This window comes from Lycium ferocissimum, chromosome 10, assembly GCF_029784015.1.
Source record: "Lycium ferocissimum isolate CSIRO_LF1 chromosome 10, AGI_CSIRO_Lferr_CH_V1, whole genome shotgun sequence".
Lineage (NCBI taxonomy): Eukaryota > Viridiplantae > Streptophyta > Magnoliopsida > Solanales > Solanaceae > Lycium > Lycium ferocissimum.
This window is the reverse complement of record NC_081351.1, coordinates 11,708,823-11,727,750: the sequence shown is the minus strand read 5'-3', so window position 1 is coordinate 11,727,750 and position 18,928 is coordinate 11,708,823. Positions and strand designations below refer to the sequence as shown.

Below are 18,928 nucleotides of genomic sequence, written 5' to 3'. Positions count from 1 at the left end.
TACTAAACATTTCAACAGTCTCAATACAGATATTATTATTAATTTTAATAGTATAATAATTTTTGAAAATATTTTTCAATCACGCCAAAACCAAAAAAAAAAAAAATTGAAATTCTTTTTCAGGAAGATATGTTCCATGAAAAATGTCTTTCTATCGTACCAAACACATCCTAAACGAATATAATTCAAGGGAAAAAAACAAAAAGAAAAGAATAAAAGAAAACTAAAATATAATGAAACTTCAGGCTTGTTGATCCTGAGAATCAACCTTTTAGTCAATAAAGATATTTTGTTAGAAATATCATATAGATCCTTAAGCTCTTTGTCCTCTGTAGCCAGTGGCTGATCCAGGATTTTCATTCAGGGTGTTCGGAAAAAAAAGGGAGCTAAATATACACTATAATTTTTTGTCGAGGGTGTTCAAAAGTTAATATATGCACATAAACACAGAAAATTTACCTTACATATATACTGTAATTTTTAACCGAGGGTAACACCCTCGACAATACGTAGATCCGCCCCTGTCTGTAGCTCCCCTTCTCTTAGAACTCACAAACCCTAAGAGATAGCCCATGTTGCTAAATTCTAACTATGGTACTATTGATTAACTTAGGGCTCGTTTGGTACAAAGGATAAGGATAAATAATTCTGGAATTATATTTGAGATGAATTTATTCAACGTTTGGTTGGGATAAAATGGTGGTATAACTAATCCCGGGATTAGTTACCTCGAAATTGTAGTGTTATTTTATCCCTGTAGGAGGTGGAATAACTAATCTCAGGATAAGTTATCCTGGGATAACTTATTTCCAACCAAACGACCCCTTCAGGTATTAAGTATGATTAATTTCTCATCAAGTTCAAAAATGAGGAAAATATGCATACAACCATACACAAGGGTCTTTGGTTCGTCGTCAACCATTTTTTTTTTTTTCAGTAAAAAGGTGGGAACGAAAATTCGTAGCATATGAGGCGCAACTAACGCACAACGTGATTTGGATCAGATTCCCTAAGTTAATAAAATGACAGTTCGGTGCATAAAAAGGAATGTGAGGTAGACAATTTATCCTGAAATAAGCATCAGTAATTGATTCCACAAATCGAATCCATAACCTATAAGGTGTAAGGTTCACTTCGAACTACTCGAGTTACCACTTGAATTTTATGATCCAGGTATTCTAAAGAAACTTGGCAACAGTATAAGACAACTTCTAAAACTAGACGCACTTAATCAGCTATGTCCGGGGACGATATGCACGAATCTGTATTGAGGTACCCATAGATCAACCATTGGTAAATAACAACTATGCCTCAATCCCCAAACCACTTCAAATCTAATGGTGTAGGGAAAAAATGTTCCAAGATTGACGATTGAATTGTTTTGGATAAATAACATATGAAGCCAATCTCATCAGTGTTGCACTAATAATAATCTAGTACAACAAAAAGATTTTCCCTTAACCAACAATTTCTGCAGTTGGAAGGTCATATATCCTACTGAAAGTCTTCTTAGCCTCACTACTCTACTTTCTTGCTCTCTTTGGCGGCGACTTCTTCAGTGCTCTGTGTTTTCGACTCATCGAACTCCAACAACTGCTCAACCAAAAACCAAGAATACAATTCAGCTTGAATGAAAAATGTAATGTTTAGAGCTTTAGAAGAAACCCCATCCGGTGTTGCTCTCATAAGAAAAGTCATCTTTAACTCTTCCTTTTTTTTTTCTTTTTTTTTTTTTGGGTTTTTATGAAGTAAAAATCATATTTAATGCATGTTGAAATACAGAAGCTAAGGGAGTTCTAAAGAGAGGTAGGGGTAGTAAAGAAAGGTAGGGGTAGTTTTCACTTCTCTTCTAGAGTTTGGTTTGGGTAAAGGAGATGATAAAACAAGATTAGAGATTATTCTTCCCTTAAAGACACGTAATTTGATTAAATGAGAGGAGGCCACACGTGGCATAGTAGTCAATGAAGTGAGATGAAAACCATGAAGAAACAAGTTCAAATCCCAACATAGGTAAAAATAAAAAATAAAAATAAAAAAATAAGGTAGGTGATTTCTTTCCATTTGCCTAAACCTAAACCTTAGCAAAGTTATTCGATACATGTGCCGGTGGAAGATGGCAGGTACTCGACATAATAATCGAGGAGCGTGCAAGTTGGTCTGGACACCACTGTTATCAAAATATGACAAAAATGAGCGGAGAAAAATGCACAATTACAATAATTCCCACTACTTTCTTTTCAAACCAAACTGAGTAGGATTTTCCTTCATTGTCTTTGCATTTTTCATCTTTACTGTTCTCTCCCTTTCCCTAGTTCAAAACAAACCGTGAAGAAAGCTTTTCTCTTATCTACTCCTAAACGATGTCAATATTTTTTTTGGCCGAAACAACAAGGACTGAATCCAATATCCATAACCCCTCGCAATTTGGAGTAAAGAATAAACACGCATTCAAAAGGCCCATAAACAGTAAGACAGAAGCAAATGGTGTGAGGAAATTATAGATTATCAAAAGAAAAGTTTACCGGCTTCACATCCCCATTCCAAATGCAGTGCACGGCCAAAAATCCAATTACAGCTGGAACAATATATAACAATGCGGGCTGGAAAAAAGAAATGAGTAAACAGAGTGCATCAGATAACTAGAAGCTTGAAAAATAAGAGTACCATAGCCCTGCTACAGGAATAAAACAGAAAAGCTTTTCTGGGACACCAACCTGTGCAGCTTGAAACCAGTTCATAACAATAATGGTTGAAACCACACCAACTGCGTATCCCAAAAATGCACTTTTAAAGTATTGAGGCTCCTTCCCTCTGGAGACATCAAAGCGCAGTGCCAATGCCACAAAAATGCCTGAATAACAGGATAATTACTATTTTATGACAAAACAACTAAGGCCTTTTTTCATTCGAAATTAATTACGGATGCTAGCCTAAATATTCAAAACATATACACTGATTATGTATATACTATGATATTATATGTATATTTATGTATACAATATGTATATTTATACTTAATATACAAAACATATACATTTGCCGGCTATTATTTTTAGGGTGGCCCAAGAAGGTATTATCCCAACTGATAATGGGAGGTAAGAAACAGAGTAAGTTCAGCGATGGATAAAGTCCTCTATTGCAAATCCATAAAACGGCATCTGTAGTCGATGAAAAAGCAACTTAAAAGAAACAGTGAAGGATGTTATACCAGGAATTACAATATCACCGAGACCCAGCATTGAAAAGGGACGTTTCAAATCTGGGGTGGGGAACAAAAGCTGCAAAAAATAAAAATTATGACTACCACCATACAGTAAAAATGACGAAAAATATCTAAAATATCTCTAGTAACAAATTGGAAGAAAAGCTAAATGAAAAAGAAAAAATACAATACGCACCTTGATAGGAGCATCAAAAGACTTAGCAACACTAACCATCACTGGGGTAAAAAAGACCCAGAAGATGTCATACACAAAAAGTCCAGCCTGCAGCAACAGATCATAGCATAGTTTCAGCACAAAGACAATTAAGTTAATGCATAGAGGAAGTGCCAGAACCAATGTCATATAAACCTCGGGGCACTCTTTTAACTTCTTGACCACTAGGTTTTATATAGCGGTGTCAAATGGGTGGGTTGGGCTAATTTGGGCAGGTCAAAATGGGCTGAGTTAATCAATGGGCGTGTCAATTAATTGGGCTGAAACGGATTGGCTAAAAAGCCTAAAATGCAGGTCATAACCCAACCCACCCAATTCCATGGGTCAATTTCGGCTACATATCAGCCCAATTTTTAGATTGGCTGAAACGGGTTGGGGCTAAAATGGGTTGGCTAATAAATGGAGGGATCATTGACCAACACAAACTTGAGGGGGTTGGCGGCTCATGTTTTCATGGGCTAGTTTTGACACCCTTAGTGTTATACATGAGAAAAAGGACGTGATTATGTAATGCACACCTTAAGAGATGGCTCGTTGAAGGGTCCCACTTCAACTATTTGGTCGTGCAGTTTGAGCCCAATTAAAACAAACAGAATGACACCTCTGAACTATGCTCAACTAATTATTACATATTAAAGTAAAACCTTTCCCCTTACCAATAGTATGGCACCAGTCTTAAATGATCCAAGTGAAAGCATTTCAATTCCCTGCAAGTTAAAATGGCAAAACAAAGTCAATACTTCAGTTATGTAATAAAAACTGCGGAATGGCCACCTTGAACTTTTGTACAGATAAGAAACATCTACCTATGAAATGGAAAAAATCAAACCAGTGGAGAAAGTGAGTCAGCAAGGGTCATTGTGGATCAAAATGGTAGTGATAAGCTATGTAAACATATGAGCTTCTTCCAAAGGATATCAGGAACGTTTGTGGGCAATAGAGGACTCATAGACAAGTAAACTGTACTAAATGAATGTAAGTTGAACTAACAATCTATATAACCTATCTAGAAGTAACGATTAAAAGGAATGGGCTAATTTTTTTTCTTTTTGAAAATTGTGTGTCTCCGAGTCAGCTTGCACTCACCTCGACTAACTCCACGGTATACCTACTACCTCCCACCAGCAACAGGTACCATGCTATGTTGCTCGGACTCTACTGTGGGTGTCGGATACGGGTACAAATCTAGAGGTCGGATTCATCATCATCTAAATTTTAACCTTCGTGGGTACGGATACGGGTGCAGGGATTCCGCAAAAATAATTCAAAATTCTAAAAATAGAGTTATAAAACCTAAATTATGAGATATTATGTGGAGAACTTGAGGAGAAAATATTGATCAAGAGGAGAATCTCAGAAGGATATAAAAGGAAAATGAGTGACATAGAAATTTCTATATACAAGTTATTCCATTTTCTTCAATTTCACCATAGCTTTTGTTTTGATTACATAAATCATTGAATCTGTCCAGAATTTCTCCCTCGACTTTGGTCAAGTACCCAAAATTGGATGACCAGATCGGGTACGGATCCCACACCGATGTCGTGTCGAAACGGATGCGGCACCATAAGTGAAGAGTCTAAGCAACATAGGTACCATGCATCTCCGTCCACCAAGGCTTAGATGCTCATGGTTCTCCTCCCACTTTATTGACCACTAGGCCACACCCTTGGGTGCTCAAAAAAGAATGGGCTAAATTCATTGGATTTCGATGGTTGATAGACATCCTAATAGAGAGAGAGAGAGAGATTCATGTACAAAAATCCTAGAGAAATGGTTGACGCAAAGATATATTTTTGCCAAAACAAGTGGAAAAACTACAAAGTAGAATTTGTTTTTGCTAAATAAGAACCAAAACAAAATTTATGCAGAAAATGAAGCAAGATCAATCAAACATCACTAGCTCTAGTAATCAAAACAAGATCTACAATTTATAATAGATGCAAAACACAATGGTGACAGAACTAGCTGCAGCAATGTAGTAACAAGCTTTGTTAACAGAAATAAACATTCATATATATATATGTCCAAACATATATATAGAAAAGATATATATATATAGATATATATGTATATATATATATATATGAAAGCAACAGATAATGTAACAATGCTAGTTCTGTAGACAAACCTGAATAGAAAATGCAAGGCCTAATACATTGTTAGCTAGCCAATGCTTCTGTTTAGCATACCATGCACAGAAGATAGTTCCAGGAATTGCAGCAACAATCTGGGACCTTGTGAACTCAACCTCCAAAGCTGAGAAAGAAACAAATACAACATCATATCTAGAGAAAAAGAAAAGGCAGAAAACCAACGAAGTCCAGTCAATGGATTGAAGAAAATCTTTATTCAAAAAGAAAAAATAACAAAATGCTCGAACAATGTCAACATTACAACCCTAGATCCCTCAAAATTTTTAAGTTTGAATGTGCCCATGCTTCAAGTTGAAAATGGACCAGACTGGAAAACTGAATTTCTTCTTAGAAGTTCAGAAAATATCTCATGTACGATATCAAAACCCCAACAAGCTAGTCGATTCGTTCAAACGCATAATTATATGACTTAAAGATTCACAAGTGCAAGCTCATCAAAACCATATAAGAAGACACAAGAAAATAGTTCTTATGGCACAATTTTAGAAAAGGAGCACCAATCACCATAACAGCCAACAATCCATATTATTTTTTAATCCTATATTTAAACTGGTAACTGTATTGTATTCCATATGAACAAAACACTACATAGGTTGTACTGAAACCATATCTACAAAAGTACTCCAAGACTCTACTATTCTAATCCTATATTGAATCTAATACATCAATAATGGAAAGCCAACAATACTTATTATACTGACTCTACTAATAAAAATAAGCAAATGAGGAAACATATAGCAACTTCAAAGCCTCAGAATTTTACGAAGATGTAGGGTCCAATTAATGCTGTCAGAATAGCCAAGAATATGTCACATAAAAGAAATATGGTAAGTACCATTTTATGAGCTACTCCACTTTGGAAAGGGGAAAAAAGGACTACCATACTTGATTAAAGAAAAGAGAAGTTCAGTCATCAAATGCCATTTTCAGAAGAGTGATGAAGGTGTACCACACAGTAGGGATGTGGGGAAATGCCATTCAATAATGATTTTACAGTAAGCAAAACCACGATTCAAAATCTTTTGGGGAAAAAAAGAAAGAATAAGTCACCAACTAGTAATTTTGCAAGAGAAGAAAGAGGTGGTCCGTACAGCGGAAATATGGGAAGTGCCATATTATGAGATCTTCATTCCACTTTTCCGGCAAGAATCTTTTGATAGCAGGTAACAGTGTTGCACTGCAAAGCACCAAAGAAAGGGATGATATAAATACATATGACGAAACTACTTCTTAGAAAATTGGAAAAGAATATATTAAGCATAGTAGAATGATCCATACGGAAAGAACATACGAAAAAGCAGCAATCCCAAGTACAAAAAAGTAGCACGTCAATACAGCGTTAACCAGGTCTTTTGAGAGGAACTTAAAAAGCAAGAACAACGACAAGAGCATTGCACTTCCAACCAAGGGGAATCTCATTGCATGTTCATTCGACATTGTCTCCTACAAAGTAGAATAGGACAAGTATGTGTGTGTGTGTGTGTGTGTGTGTAAAACAAATAAACAAATAAAAGGGAGGCTAAAACTTGGAGTCCCGGGAATATTACCGAAGGTGGAGTTGGCTTAACAGAACGGTAGCAACCCACATAAACAGTGAGGCAAGCCGTTAATACAACATTTAAATTTGGGTCCACATTCACAACCAGTGGTGCCAAACTCAAACCTGAAATTCACAGCAAAAAAGCAAGAGTTCTCAAGGTAATCCCAAAAAAATGAAATATCGAATGAGATTTGGAATAACCAGCAGGCTTTCCTTCTCTCCACATTCCATACAACCAGAAACTTGTTTCTAATCACAAACATGATGCACCGGGGGAAGGGTGGAAAAAATGAAAAGGGACAACAGCAATCATCAAATTCTGGCAGCTCAAAACTAACAAGGAAAGTTGATTGCAGAGAAAACCAAGAAACAAGAATCAAGAAAGTATTGTCATATATATATATATATATATATAAAACTAGGGGATATATATGCACACACACACACACACATATCAATCGAGCAATCAACTACGCCTTAATTCCCAAAGTAGTTCGGGTCAGCGAGGCCCAAACATCACTTAACCTAGTAAAGTAAATTTTGCTCGACATGCATTGAAGTTCAAGAGTAACAAGGAAGGTCCCATAGGTCCCTTAAAGAATAAGCCCAATGCCTACTTCAGAAGCACAAATTTATAAAATGATGCCTGTGGGCCCGCCGCACCATTTGATATAAACAACGTATTAAAGTCAACAAGCTTAAGAAATACAGTAACGTGAAGCCAACAAGAATTTCCACAGTTTTGATCTCTTCCAATGAGCAACAAAATACTATAGCAGTTTTAGAGTCGGATATTAGGTCTTTGACAAGCATAAGGGATAGAAGTATTACATTGGAATAGCGGAACTAATATGTGTTACAACAAATCTAAAGTGGGAAAAAATATTTAGCACAAAATCATACATATACAGTTGTAGCATCTATTATCTCTGCGAATCTAAATGACACACATCCAAACACTCATAAATCTGTTCCTCATAATTTAAGAAGAAACTTAAGACTCGCGAGTTCTAAAGATTTATCAAAAGAAACTCAATAAACACTGTTGCTCATCTCATATCCTGCACAAAAATTCCTTCATTTCCAAGTTATCACAAAAATAAATCAAACTCATTATACTATTGGTTACCAAAAGAAACATTCATGAACCAGGGGGGAGCCATATTGGTAAATGCAGGCCCGGCAGAACCAAGTAACTTTGATTCAAACCCTATATTTGCGTTAAAAAATTAAGTTAATAGTACAAATAATCTATTCAGAACCCAGTAAGCAACAAGAATAGTCGTCTAGAACCCATAAACTAAAAATTCTAGCATGAATCAAATTGCAACAAGATAAACACGAATGAATCAAATCGAACCTGCTAAAGCGACATTTGCTAATCGCTCGCTATTCATCATCCTCGCCGACTATTAACTCAAAAACACTCTCCGTTTTCGTCCCACAATAACAAGAGATAAGCTACAACAAACCACAAAAAAGAAGTATCAGTAACAATAATCAATATTTACATCTTATCAGGTCTTAAAACATTAATGTAAAGGAAAAAGATGCAATCTTTAGCAATATTTCTCACCAAAATTTAGAGAAGTATAATCTTATCAAGATTTATCTCTCTGAACATTTCAACAAAAACCCAAGTTTAGGAAATTAATAAATTTGCCTCTAAAAATGGAAACAAATCAACTGAAAATATTTTATTTTAAAAAAAAAAAAAATCTCTTAATTGCATGATTTACCTCTAAAAACATGGACACCCAATTAATTGAAAATTTCAAAAAAAAATCCAAATTTCAAAAAAAAAAAAAAAAAAAACAAACCCCAATAAAATATTCAAAAATCAAAATTTTCAAAAAAAAAAAAATCCCAATTCAAAATTCAAAATTTCAAACAAAAAACCCATATCATATCAATTAAAAAAGACCAATTCGCTTAAAGGCAATACTTTATATTTTAAAAAAAAATACATGCAAAACACAATTCAAGAAACAATAATTATTCCCAAACATTAAGTCAAAACATATGCATTAGAAAGTTTTTATTCATTTTTACCTTACAACAGAAGTAAACTGATCTAAAGGGTACACAGATCAAGAGAGATTTTTCAATAAGAAAGATTTTTGTAACGTTTTAATTTTGACTTTTGTTTTAAAGTCAAATTAGGGGTTTTAAGTTTTGAGTTAAATAAGTCAATTAACTGTTTAATTTGGGGATTTGAAAGATTTCTATTGGGAGAGGCACGTGTAAATTGGTTGTCTCAACCAATCAGGAGGCTGCCACGTCAACCTCCTGACAAATTATGACACTTGGGACTCTATGCAATATTACGTGGAGGTGATCAGACAGACAGACATTATACCGGTTTAACGTATCACAATATTCGACAGATCAGATAACTGTTGTTATTAATAACATTTTTATTATTTATTCTATCAGGATACATTATATAATAACATACTACTATAAGTTTTCTAGAATAGCCTTAGCCCGTAATTATAAATTAGTTTATTTATATATATTAATAAATTACGTAGTATAAAATATGAATCCTTTAAAAAAATAAGTAGGGTAGGCAGAGAGATTTAATCTAGTGATTCAGTTATCGGACTTTATCACCAAAGACATAGAGAATGCTAATAAGAGAGAGACGCCATGTAATACTGGCTCGAAATTATATTAAAACACCCATAGAACCAATATACTAACATATAATACAAATTAAATGGTACATATGGATGAAACTTTTTTCGCGCACTGGTGGTTTGGGCACCCCTTTCCATGTGATAGGTTGTCTATTCGAAACTCATGAGAACGCCTCTTTTTATGCATTTTTTTCAATTATCAACTGAAAACGAAAGTGCAAAAAAAAAAAAAAAAAAATGTTGCCGCACCTAATCGAACTCAGGTCAAGGCCGAAAACAGAGCCCGAGGCACGCGAACCACAAGTGGGTGGTCACCTCGACAAATATGTTAGAGGGTCCTTTTTCCCCGATGTGAATTCTAATGTATATATACACACACACACATATACATAGTTTTTTTTCCGAAGTTAAAGGGCGCACGTGCCCCCTCTCCTAATAGATTAGGTCCACCCAACGCGAGGGGCGAGGTAAGGGGGTGGGTTTAGATGTCGATGGAGGGGGGGGGGAAGATAACGGGTAAATGAAATATGTAATTACGTAAAATCACCAACATGCTATTTCAAAAAATTAAATTTTTTTTATAGTTATATAACCAATAAATTACAATTTACTTATAACATCATATAATATAATTTTAAAAATAACGAAACAAATACCATTTCATGTAAAAAACAATGTAATAACGAAATCATACTTGAACAACCATCCAAACAGGGAGTTAAGAAAGGCTATATGAATCATCACTTAGTATTATATTACTCCAATAAGATTATGCAAATACGAATAAAAAAATAATAATAGACTTATGCAAATAGCTTCAATCGTATCGCTAATAAATTCAATGCCACGATATTTCATAGTGACTTGGGAATCTCCCCTTAGCAATTTGCCTCCATAATTATTAACCTGAAGAGTACCGAGATCTTAAAAGTGAGTATCGAACCGAAAATGGAAGTATTTAAAGTTAATATCGAATCAAAAAATCGGAACCGAAGAACCTAATTAATTCGGTTAGCACATTAACCGAAGAACTAAATTAATTGCTAGGTTTGATTTTTCGATTTTATCTACCCATACTTTTTAAATTAGTTCTATTAGGGTGATCAAACGTGCTCCTATTTAACAAAATTTAGCCTGTTTGACCAAATTTCTAAAATCAACTTATTTTAAAAAATATTTTTTTTAAAAGTACTTTTCAAAATAGTGTTGTTGACGAAAATCAGTTTGTGTTTTCTTAGTCAATTAATTTAAAAAGTATTTTGAACAACAATTAAGATTTCAAGCTTTTTAAAAAAGTGCTTCTAAGTGTATTTTTTTCAAAAGTATTTTTCAAAAAAAAAAGTGTTTTTGGGCAAAATTATTTTTTTAGCTTCGGAAACCGATTTATTAGCCCCTAAAAAGTAATTATTTCTCTTCTAAAATTTGGTCGGAACACCTCACTTTTTTAAAATAAAGAGACTTATTAAAAAAAAAAAAAAAAAAAAAAAAAAAAAAATGCCAAAAATGTTCTACTAAACAGTTAATTGCACTAAAGATGTTTAAGGTTATACTTGAAGAGCAAACATAGACCAACCCCATACACTTGGGTCTCAAATTAATTGCCGTGTTTTTTTTTTTTTTAAATAGTAATCGCAGATTATTTGTCATTTAAGAAGTTCAAGATGGAATTAATTTTTTCCCTCATATTATCCTTAGCAATAATTATTTTTGAAGACAACTAATACCTCAAGATAACACATAAATAAAGTAATATCTAATGAAGAGAAATTATATATTTAGACAAATAATAAATAAATCCAAACGCTCTTAATTAGTGTTTTTCTAAGAATATGTAAAAGAGAATCAATATAAATAATTTGAAAAAGAGGAAGTGTGAGATAAGCAATAATTTTAGCAAAAAAAAAAAAAAATCAAAATTGGATACCTGGTAAAGGGATCTTTCGTGGATTGTTTGAAGGTCATCCAAATGTCATTATGTCAACACAATTGTTTTAGCAGACATTTGTAATTTTGTCTTTTAATTCGAGACAAGATAAATAGAGTAACAGTTCTGATCAAATTAAGGTGCGTTTGGTACGGAGGCAAACATTACCAGAATTTTTTTTAATGTTTAATTGACAAAAATATTCGGAAAACATCATCTAAAAACAAGTTTTTCAAAAATAAAGAAACACTTCTAATGGCAAGAGTAAAAATGTTTCTCTATAAGCCGATATTACGAGTTTATTGTTTCTCTTCCTACTCACCTCCAACGCTCTCCAACCCCCGTCCCTTTATTCATTCCATCTGGCCAAGCCACTCGTAACCCCAAACCTCCCCACCTCATTCCACCCCATATTGTTTGTTGCATTATATATAAATGTTCTTAGGGTGTGTTCGGTATTAAGGAAAACATTTTTTTTTTAGTCAAAATTTTTGAAAAACGTTTTCTTTAGGAAAACAAATTTCTTAAAAATAAAGAAAATGACTTCCCTAATAGAAGTAGAGAAAGCAAGTCCACAATTAACATTTTACCAATCACCCTACCACCCCCAACCACCAAACCCCAAGAACTCCCACAACCCCACACACCTCCCACCCCACCCCGACCCTAAAATTTTCTTTTTAAAGTTTTTAAATTTTTTTGGGTTTTCTACACCACCCGTCCCCCTCACCCCCCAGTCCCTGAGATCCCCACCCCCTCCAAATTTTTTTAAAAAGTTTCTTTGTCTGGTTTTTTACACTACCCACCCCTCCACACCCCCTCAATTTTTATTTTTATTTTAAAAGTTTTGAAAAGTTTTTTTTTTTTTTTTTTTTTTTTGGTTTTCTACGACACCCCACCACCTCCTCCAAAAAAAAGTAACTTAAAAAAAAAAGGTTTTGAAAAGTTTTTTTTTTGGGTTTACTGAGGCACACGCTACCCCCCTCCAATTTTTTTTTTTTTTTTAAAGAAGTTTTTGATTTGCTACACCCTCCCTCCCGAATTTTCTGCTTCATAGTTAATTTTAACTTTATAAAAATTGAAAGTTTGCGTGGTTAAATTTAAGGGTGGGTAGTTGGGTGTGTGTGGGGGTGGGTAAGAGAGAGAGAGAGAGAGAGAGAGAGAAAGTGTGGAGTGATAAGAAGAAAAAGTTCATTTTTTTTTTATAAAATAAAATAAAATATATGAAATAAAAAATTTGGGAGTGAGTGCGGGGGGGCAAAGGTAGGCTGGATGGAATGCGCGCGCGGTCGGTGGCGTGCGGCGCGCGCGGTGGTGAGCGCGGGCGGGTGGGCGTTGCGCGCGCGCGCGCGCGCGCGCGCGCGGGGTTCCGTGGGATACGTAAAGGTAGGGGTTCGTGGGTTCCCGCGCGCGCGCGAAAATATTTTCTACCAACCAACCGAACATGAGAAAATAGTTAAGAAATTCACTTATTTTTTCACTATCCAACCCAACATGAGAAAATAAGTAGAAATTCACTTCCAAGAACACATTTTTCAGGAAAACATTTTTCTCCATATCGAACACACCATTAGAGTAATATTTTTTCCTTATTTATCAAACACTTGAAATAAACAAGAAACTCACTTATTTTTCAAAATAAGATTTTTGATGAAAAACATTTTCTTAATACTTCTTCCTGTCCAAAATAATTGAGGTTTTAAGTTTAGCTCCTAAAAATCAAAAGATGTTTTGACTAAAATACTCTAAGTTAATTTTTTTTTTCTTTAAGGTTTACATAATTATTATAAAGATATGAAAATGTATCAAAGGGCAAATTAAGAAAGGGAACTAAATATTTTCTTAATTTTGTGAAACCTCAATTATTTCAATTGGGACCGAGGGAGTACCAACACACCTTACTTCCACACCATTGTTTTCTCTCTCTCTCTTAAGGCGGTACGGGGTAGTTGATGTAGGGTGGGTGGGTGGGGGGTATAAAAAATTAGCATAATCCCAATCTCCATCGGCTTCGTTCACCTGTTCGAACCTCTCTTGGAATAAAGGCATAATTCTCTAGAATCTCTCTCTCTCTCTCTCTCTCTCTTTGTTTTCTTGTAAATTTCTTTATCCTCACAGCCCTTGTACATAAATATATACGTGAAATTAGTTAGTTATAGTACATATCTCTCTCTTTTTCTTTTTTCCCTTTTCAAATCCCATCTTTAGGCCATGTCTACAGTTGTGGAGCTTGACGTTGAGGGCCAACAACTCGTGATGAATAACATTCAGGATCTATCCATTCAAGACCAGGTATTAAAAAAAATTACAAAAATTATTACTATTTTTTTTTAAAATTTTTATCTTTACTGTTTTTTTGTGTGTCACTTGAGTACCAAGGGTGTACCAAAGTTCATTTTCATTGAAATATATTACAAAAGGGTTCTGATAATTGGTGAAGTAATAAGTTTGTGGTTATATTTGTGTGTTACAAGAAGTAATAGAGATTAAATTGATTTGTGTGTTAGCTGGATTTGATCTCAGAGACAAAATTCAGGGTTCTAAGTGCCAGTTTGGACATGAAAAATTTAGTATTTGGAAAAACAGTTGAAAAATGGTAACTCCAAATTGGAGTTGTGTCCGGACATGAATACAACTTGGAAAATTATGTTAGTATTTTTGTGAGTGATTTGGAGTGAAAAAATGTGAAAACAAGTATTTGGATTTTTTCGAATTCCGGAAAATTATAACAATCCTATGTCCAAACATGATTCCGAAATACAACTCCGGATAAGTGAAAATTATCCATGGCCAAACGAACCCTAAATACTGCATTCAGGATGTATTATTTATACATATTAACTCAATTTCCTAATACAAATATTGGAGTTGAGCTACAACTACCAGACTCTGCCGAACCCGTAACTATTTGATGTGGTCTTATGACTTAATGTCGTTGAATAGATTGGAGTATTGATTATTATAAGTTTAATTAGTATCTATTGATTAAAAGTTCAATTAGTATCTTCAATTAATATCATTATGTTCTAGCTGAACACATTTTATTTTAATACTCAATAATGTCTTTCAATCCAAATTAGGGGTGCAGCACCCAAGTGCATGGCCTAGTGGTCAATGAAGTGGGTTGAAAACTATGAGGTCTCAAGTTCAATTTCCAGTAGAGGTAAAAAAACACTAGGCCATTTCTAGGTAACCCATGGAACTAGTCGAGAAGTGCGCAAGCTAGCCCGGACACCACAATTGTGAAAAAATAAAAAATAAAAAAAATTAATTAGGGGTTCTCTATTACTAGAGATTTCTTGCATATTCAAGTGATAGAAATCTTTAAACAATGGTCAATCAGAAGTATTTGGAATTTGGATATAGCAGTTAGTTAGAGATCCTTGTTTAAATATCTTTTGGTGCCCTTGAATCCTTATAATGAGAGTTAAGATATTTGAATTCCATTAATGGCAATAACCTTTCTTCCTGTTTCCATCTTGGTACCGGATTATGGCCCGTGTTGCGTTGCTTGTTACTATTTAACAAATAGAAATATAGAATATAATCTTTCCATGTTGGTACAGGCTTTATGCTGTGTTATTTGATTAGACGATACAGGTTAAGCTGATTGATGTGAATTTTGATTTTCAGAAAATGAAGGGCATCTCTGAGGAAAGCCACCAAGTTGGCTGCGAGAACAATCATCATGGTGTGTGTGCCATATGTTTGAATAAGATAGTGCTTCAAGAAACTGCTCTTGTAAAAGGTTGAAGCACGCCTACTGGTTTGTATATAGAACAAATCTCCATCTATTTACTGCCATTTTGATCATCACTCCCTGATAGGATCATATCCAGTTTTACTGTTTTCGATAGATTTTATCACTTAAAGTTGGTCCCGAGCTAATTATTCTACGTTTGTTAGTTATCTACATAAATATGATCAACAATTCAGCATGCTTCCGATAGGATTTATCCAGTTTACTGTTTAGGGGAACCAATCACTTACATTTGGTTTGCATCAAACTATCAAGAAAGATAGCTTGTTGTATTTTTGTTATTAGGGTTATCAAAATGGCAGTAAATTGATGGTAAATGAACTACTTCATCTGTTTCAATTTGTTGTCTTACTTTCCTTTTTAGTCTGTTTTAAGAAAATGCCTCTTTCTTAATTTGGCAATTCTTTAATTTCAACCTTGCGCATGGGATGTTTAAGACCACAAGATTAAATGGAAACTTGGTACATTATACATATCTTTAGTTTAAGGCCACACAATTCAAAAGTCTTCTTTATTTTCGTAAACTCCGTGCCTAGTCAAACTAAGACACATAATTGTTGTCTTACTTTCCTTTTGCTTTCTATGTTAGGTGAAAACAGGAAGGAAAAAAAAAAAAGAAGAGAAAATGTTTCTCTCTCTCTCTACCACTTCTTACCCAAGATATACTCCTCCTCCACCCCCACCCCCTGGGGGTGGTGATGGTATGGAGGAGTGATGATTTTCTGTAGTTTTTCTTACTACCTCTCCGCAATCAATAGCAAGCTCTGTTCTAGTGATTCTATGCTCAATCTGCTCTACGCCGAAAGAATGTTCTGTTTCAGTTGTATTAATAGCCTTTTTGTTGATTTCAGGGGATTCGGTCTAGTTAATACTTATGATTGACTTTTGTGCATCAAATTGCATTGATCTTTGTGTTAGTTTGTTAGGTTTTTAAAGATTATGCATTGCTGTTTTCAGCTGGACTGAACCTGTTAAGTTCTATAAGCTTACTTGAAAAAAGAACAAAGGTTTAAGTTGCTTAGCTTTTGGTCGAAATGTGACTTCATTACGGTCTTCTTATGACTAGACGTATATTGCTATAAATGGTGACCTCTCAGAGATACTGTAACAATCTTCTAATGTTTGCATCGCCCTCTAAGTCTCCATGGCTTTTCAGTATATCTACTTCTTGGTAATAATGAGAAAGTACTGACAGCAATATGTATCCTTAATTTGGTGTTCAGTGTGACTTGCATCCTTCGGTGGGCAACCTACAAAGAGAAACCAACATGCCCTCAGTGTAAACATCCATTTGAGTTTCTCTACATCCATCGCTCACTTGATGGAAGGTAATCGATTATGTTGTTTTAAGTTTCTTTAGTCTAAATATATGTGATACATGATGATGCTAATAATATGGCATGTGTAGTATATTAATGTACATTCTTATTTGCACTAATAAGTGTGAAACCATGTGCATAATTCTTCCAGGAGGAAAAAATGTATTTATTAGAGGTTAAATTAGTAGAAACTGTAACTTTTTTTTCTTGATCCATCGCTTGTTTTCTTAATCTGTTTTATGTTGATGCCTTGATGGGCTATTTGCGATTGTCTTATTCACTAGCATAATTATCTAATTATCTAGTTGATTTTAGTAAGAACCATAGAGCTGTATTGTTGCCTTGGTAAGTAGACCAGTAAAAATGGGGTGGTAAATGTTGTCTGTTTTGGTCAATTGCCAGTTCTCTATTCTGAATATGCAACAAGTTTACTTCTAAAGAATCTGACCATTGTTGGTGTTACTAAGCTCCAAGAGATGCATCCATCCATATCTAATCTGAAGTCACCTAAATAAGTAATTCTTGGTAGATCCCTTGCAATGGATCTCCAAGTTAAGAGAGATCTATATTGTCCTCGGAAAAATATGGGGGGTTTTGTCAAAAGCATGTTTTTGGGTTGTATCGTGGATCAAAATCTTTTTTGAGGTCTTCTCCTTGTATATTTTTCGTTACCGTCCCAATTCATGTGACAGTGTTCAAATTTTGAGAGTCAAACAAATTATTCTTTGACCACATTTTTTTCATATGTTTTTTTTAAAAAATATTTTGAACTATTAATTATTGTAGCTTATAGTACTTCTTACATAGTTTTCAAATGTGTAAATTTTATTTCGGAAAACTAAAAGAGTTTATGTCCAAATGTACTGTTGAAATTAAGAAGTATGAATTTCGAGAAGCGAAAAGTGTAACATAAATTAGAAAAGAGGAAGTATTTTGTTTTTGAACATTCCATAGTTGTGGTTAGTTATTTTTATCCTAAGAAAACATGATCTTTTCAACAGTATTCAGGACTACATGTTTGAGGAGAGCGTCTGCCTTCTCCTGAGAGCAACATGGTTCAAACCCTTGGTCGTGGAGGAGAAATTAGAAGTCAATGATGAAATGGATCACCTCTATGCATATGCATATGAGGATGACGAAGAGCTAGAAGACTTTTATTATACTAGCTCACCAAGTCTCCGCATAGGCAACAGGAGATGGGGCGATAATGGTTATGTCAGGGCAGGAAGGCAAGAAGCAAGGCCAGCTCATCGTCCAAACTCCCAGGATTTAGGTGCTGGCTCTTCATCACGCCAGGCTAAGAAGAAAGACGCTGCTGCTGGTCCTAAAGAAACTGTTGGCCGGCGTGCAAAGAGAGCACTCAAACGTGAAGCTGCTGATAAGGCGGCTGCTGAAAAGCACCAACAGCATTTGGTGAGGCTTGGTCGGATATGAGTTTGCTCCATCTCTAACTTAAAGATAATGACATAATGAATCACCACTGTACAGTATCTAGTTTCTTTCGTTTGTAGAATAATGCCCACAGTTTAGATGCTGCATTTACTAATTGCGATGAACCATTTCATGCCTGTTATATCTTTCGGAGATAAATTTATGACAATGGGGAAGCAAGAGACTTATTTTCACCATTAGATGTACATTGTTAGGTAAAACTTCAACTCCTTTGCAAAAGGTGATTGTTTTTATTTAATTCTTCCATGGTTCGAATGAGGTAATATAATTGGAGGATTAGCATAACTGGTGTCCCCGTTACAATATTGAATTTGTTTGGCGTAGTTTGTTCGCCTCTTGAAAGTATTCTTTTTCGGACTTCTGAAATGAATTTGTCAATTTGATTCAATAGAGGACGGGATAAGTTTTCCAAGTCGTGGCTCAGCCGCTAGAAGTTTTTCTGTCCAGAAAAAAAAAAATGGCAGACTAACTGATATTTATGTCAGTTAATAAAAGAGCCCAATGCAAAAGAAATGCATGTTAGTTCTTTGGAGCAGTTCAGAAAGGGTCAAAACGTTATCACTTCAGTCGGTTCAGGTTTTTAAATATCTGTCGTTAGTTCTGTTTCACTATCTGCTCCCATTGCTGGCGTGACAGTTTGGGTTGACGGTGCTTTCTTTCCTGTTGTTTTTGGGGTTAATAATTGGTGCTAATGAATT

At 34.7% G+C, this 18,928-nt stretch overlaps 1 protein-coding gene and 1 pseudogene across 1 annotated transcript; one reads left to right on the top strand and one right to left on the bottom strand.

Moving 5' to 3' along the window:
* Window positions 1-1,360: 1,360 nt before the first annotated feature.
* LOC132032464 (signal peptide peptidase-like) lies at window positions 1,361-9,339 on the bottom strand. The gene is made up of 12 exons (XM_059422082.1): window positions 9,186-9,339; window positions 8,494-8,594; window positions 7,141-7,256; window positions 6,885-7,036; window positions 6,685-6,770; window positions 5,569-5,696; window positions 4,094-4,144; window positions 3,399-3,485; window positions 3,209-3,278; window positions 2,715-2,851; window positions 2,523-2,600; window positions 1,361-1,593 (listed from the first exon to the last, which is right to left on the bottom strand). Exons 2-12 carry the CDS (start codon window positions 8,531-8,533, stop codon window positions 1,519-1,521), a joined length of 1,020 nt encoding a protein of 339 aa, XP_059278065.1. The 5' UTR covers window positions 8,534-8,594; window positions 9,186-9,339; the 3' UTR covers window positions 1,361-1,518.
* A 4,431-nt stretch (window positions 9,340-13,770) lies between these two features.
* LOC132032463 (uncharacterized) lies at window positions 13,771-18,468 on the top strand (annotated as a pseudogene).
* Window positions 18,469-18,928: the final 460 nt, after the last annotated feature.